The sequence below is a fragment of the Homarus americanus genome, unplaced genomic scaffold (genome assembly GCF_018991925.1).
Source record: "Homarus americanus isolate GMGI-L3 unplaced genomic scaffold, GMGI_Hamer_2.0 scaffold35863, whole genome shotgun sequence".
Lineage (NCBI taxonomy): Eukaryota > Metazoa > Arthropoda > Malacostraca > Decapoda > Nephropidae > Homarus > Homarus americanus.
This window is the reverse complement of record NW_024731699.1, coordinates 8,166-13,322: the sequence shown is the minus strand read 5'-3', so window position 1 is coordinate 13,322 and position 5,157 is coordinate 8,166. Positions and strand designations below refer to the sequence as shown.

The 5,157-nt window shown below is 39.8% G+C and overlaps 1 protein-coding gene across 1 annotated transcript; it reads right to left on the bottom strand.

Moving 5' to 3' along the window:
- Positions 1 to 269: 269 nt before the first annotated feature.
- On the bottom strand, positions 270 to 638 carry LOC121867819 (protein ZBED8-like; the record flags this gene model as incomplete). Its single annotated transcript, XM_042367943.1, has 1 exon — positions 270 to 638. A coding segment is annotated over exon 1 (369 nt), but the record flags the coding sequence as incomplete, so codon positions are not given.
- Positions 639 to 5,157: the final 4,519 nt, after the last annotated feature.

Below are 5,157 nucleotides of genomic sequence, written 5' to 3'. Positions count from 1 at the left end.
AATCCAGACTGCAGACCAATCATGGCTGGAGCTCCATCAGTGCACACCCCTACCAGCGAGTCCCACGAAAGTTGGTTTTCCTGAAAGAAGTTTGATACATCATGAAAAATAGCTGCTGCTGTTGTACAACTTTCCATGGGGTGACAGAACAGCATTTCCTCTTTTACACTGTTGCCTGACACGAAACGAGCATACATCAGTAGCTGAGAACACTGAGCGATGTCAGTCGTTTCGTCACACTGGATGGCAAAAACAGGAGAATCTCTTACTTGGTCGAGAATTTGATTTTTGATGTCTTGAGACAATTCATCGATCCTTCCCTTGACTGTATCGTTTGATAGTGAAATTTGGGAAAGCTTGTTTGCACTATCTTTCCCCAGAACGAGTTCTGCTGCCCGGAGTATGCTTGGTCTTATGAGAAACTCTCCGATGTTATGGCTCTTCTTGCTCTTTGCAATCAACATGGCGATCTCATAGGAAGCCTCAACAACCTTTGAAGTTTGTTGCCGAAATGCCCCACTGCCGTCCAACTTAACTTGCTTCAAGGAGTGTCTTTTTGTTTCAAAGAATGCCTTGGGCTTGTCAGCTAGAGCAGGATGTGTTGTCCTCAAGTGGCGTTCCAAGCGTGAGGGCCGCATTCCATCATTGCTCAGAGTCTTGTAACATATCACACACTGGGGGACCTCTGTGTCACCCTTTTGGAGAGACACGAATCTAAATCGAATATATTCGTCAAGATACTTCCGCTTCTTTGCACTCATTGCGAATTATTTGATGTGCAGTGGACAACACAAATCTGTGAACAAAACATAAGGCACGTGTAAGGTAAGATAAACATCACCACGTGCTCATGAACACCACAACATCATGATAATCACAACCACATGATCAATAACAAACACATGATCGTAAAGTTCGTAAACACTACAAGTGACTACAATCATACATGATCATAAACACCACCATATCATTAACAAACATCACATGATCATAAACACCACATGATTATTAACAAACATCATTGATCACAACATGATCATAAGCACCACTACATGATCATAAACACCACCATATCATTAACAAACATCACATGATCATAAACACCACATGATTATTAACAAACATCATTGATCACAACATGATCATAAGCACCACAACATGTTGATAAACACCACCATATCATTAACAAACATCACATGATCATAAACACCACATGATTATTAACAAACATCAATGATCACAACATGATCATAAGCACCACTACATGATCATAAACACCACCATATCATTAACAAACATCACATGATCATAAACACCACATGATTATTAACAAACATCAATGATCACAACATGATCATAAGCACCACAACATGTTGATAAACACCACCATATCATTAACAAACATCACATGATCATAAACACCACATGATTATTAACAAACATCATTGATCACAACATGATCATAAGCACCACAACATGTTGATAAACACCACCATATCATTAACAAACATCACATGATCATAAACACCACATGATTATTAATAAAACATCATTGATCATAACATGATCATAAGTAATTCACAACATGCTGATAAACACCACCATATCATTAACAAACATCACATGATCATAAACACCACATGATTACAACAAAACATCGACGATCACAACATGACTATAAGCACCACTACATGACCATAAACACCATATCATTAACAAAACACTACATGATCATAAACACTACATGATTATTAATAAACATCACGATCGTGCTAAACATGATCATAAGCACCACTACATGATCATAAACACCACCATATCATTAACAAACATCACATGATCATAAACACCACATGATTATTAACAAACATCAATGATCACAACATGATCATAAGCACCACAACATGTTGATAAACACCACCATATCATTAACAAACATCACATGATCATAAACACCACATGATTATTAACAAACATCATTGATCACAACATGATCATAAGCACCACAACATGTTGATAAACACCACCATATCATTAACAAACATCACATGATCATAAACACCACATGATTATTAACAAACATCATTGATCACAACATGATCATAAGCACCACTACATGATCATAAACACCACCACATAATTATTAAGTAAATATTAACAAACACCACAACATTATAGTAAACACATCATGATCATAAACACATGATTATTAAGAAACAAATCAATATCATCATAAATACAACTTTACCATAACCACCTGTTACCACCACATGATTTTAAGCACCATCAACTTCTGATAAAATACAAACGGAATTCAAAACTTGCGAATAACCAACAGAGCAACACATGCGTGTGCACAATTCACCAACAAACTTATGGCTGCTTACTATTTTTAGGTAAATATAACAACTGGGATAAGACATACCTCAATAGCCTTAACTGAATAAATGAGGGAAGAAGAATTATTGACATGGACGTGTGCAGAAGACTGGGAGAGAACGGGGCTCACCAGTCACCTACGAGCAGTATACAGGTCCAGGACGAGTTAACCCCCCCCCCCTCTCATGGTTTGATTTTGCCGCTTGCAGCGGCTACTTTATTGTGCACCCCACACTCATCCTGTGAGCGGTAGCGCAAAAGGATTACAGAGTAGGGTTTACAAAGGGTCATAATAATTAACCCCGGTTGTCAGGATATTATGGCACCGAAAGTTACACAGTATTTCATTTACATTATTTGTTTAGTTCTATACATAAAGGGTAACTTATTCACAAATGCGTGAGTACAGGCGTGTGAGGCAGTATGTCTGGCCTCACACTTTGTTATTCACATTTACGTGGGAGGTATTCACGCACATTGCGTATTTGGTTCTGTACATGAGAACTGATATAGTTACTGAGTGCAAAAAAGTGGATACAATCTTAATATGTCGGCTATCTTGCCATTAGAGATGAAGTGTTGTGCCATTTCACACACAGTGTGCTTGGACCTGTCCCTAAAAGGTTCTATCTTCACACAGTCGAGGACGTAGTGTTCAAGTGTGTGGCCATATGTATGGCCACACACTTTACATTTAGTTTTGTTTACATCTGCTTGAGGTACAATATGAGTCATGCCGAGGGCCAACTACCCACATCATGGACCAGCAGTATTGTTGTACCAATACCGAAACCAGGACAGCCTGATGCCTTTCGTCCCATATCACTAACCAGCTGCCTGTGTAAAACCTTTGAGAGGATGGTTCTTGGCAGACTCTTATATAGAATCAGAGAACACATGTCTCCTAACATAAATGGCTTCACCCATGGTAAAGGTGTACATAATTGCATCACCACATTCCTAACTGTGCATGGTGATGAAAGGCACAGATACACCACATTTCTTGACCTAAAAGCTGCATTTGATATTGCCAATAGGCAACTGATATTGTACGAACTAGCCAAAATGGATATAGGAGGTAGGCTGTTACACTGGATAAGTGGTTACCTAACCAACAGAAGGGCTGCTGCACTGTTTCAGGGTTACAAAAGTGAAGTTAAAGATATGCAACTTGGTACCCCTCAAGGTGGAGTACTTAGCCCCACTTTGTTCAATGTTCTTATGAATGCATTATTAAATTTAATACCAGACAACCCCAGCAATATCTCAATCAGCTATGCTGATGATATTCTTATACATACTAAAACTCATCGTGAAATGCAAACCACCCTGAACCATGTATACGCAGCCTGTGAACACCTCGGTCTTATTATCTCCACTGACAAAACTAAGGTGTTCAACAAACAAGCTGGTAACCGCAAACGCGGCCCCGCCAAGTTCAAGATAGGTAACAACACTATTGACTATGTTTCTTCTTTTAAATATCTTGGTGTTTCTGTCCCTTGTACCCTACCTGCCATACAACAGCTAACCCGCCAATGTACTGACAGACTGAGACCTCTTAGAAGTGTAGCGGGGTACAGCCCGCACTATGGTGCTAATATTAGAATTGTTAAAACAATGTACCTAGGCTATATAAGATCTCTGATAGATTACCACGCACCAGCTCTGGTCATTCGTGACGGGAAAGGCGTTGACAAGCTCGAGAAAATGCAAAATAAAGCCCTCAGAATTATCCTAGGATGTCCCATGAGCACCAAAGTACTTAATATGAGGAAAGAACTAGGTATACCCAGTGTTAAAGATAGAATAATTGAAGTCAACCTCATGATAGCCCTGAGGCTTCTGCGTGGTGATCCTGATAACATTGTTTCCTTAAAATTGCTAGAATGTATGAACCATGGGACTATTGAGTCTAAATGGGTCCAAACTACAGCTACACATATGAAGATATTTGGACTAGACCACCTGTACAAAGTTGAGACACAACAGCGCTTCCTGCCACCCTGGCGGACAGTTCCCTTCGATATCACAATACCGACGTATCCGCCTAAAAAATTAATTATACAAAGCATTTATCTCCAACACACTGCCAAATTGAGAGCCCTTGAACACATACACACTCTACAGACTGATGATAATATCACACAGACCATCTACACTGATGGATCTCTAAACACCGCCTGTGGGAGGGCTGGAAGTGCTATTGTTGTGACTCAACCGGACGGTAATATAATTGAGAAAGGAGTTAGAATTAACAACTGGGCATCCACTCTACAAACTGAATTAGTTGCCATACTCACAGCTATTAAATTCATTGAAACCACTGTTACTGACAGTCTCATCATCACTGACTCTCTATCCTCACTACTTGCCCTTGGTACCCTCGACTCAGGTTGTCACGATCTTGTCTCTGAAGCCAGACACAAATATGCGTGCCTTGTTGACCGGGGTGTCAGGGTCAAACTGTTGTGGATCCCCTCTCACATAGGCCTCATAAAACATGACAGAGTTGATGCCCTCGCCAAACTCGCGTCTAACAAAGACACCGTTGAATACAATTTGGGTCTGTCAAAAAGAACCCTTAAAACTGTAATTAGGAAAGAACTTATTGATGAGTTTGACGCAAGTAGACAAGTGCAAACAGGCACTAGTCGATCCATAGTTTACCATGATGAGATGTATCAAGTGAAACATGTATATGGAGCAAGTAACAAGATCACTAGATTACAAGATGTTGTAACCGCTAGATTAAGGTTAGGATATAAGTACCCTCTC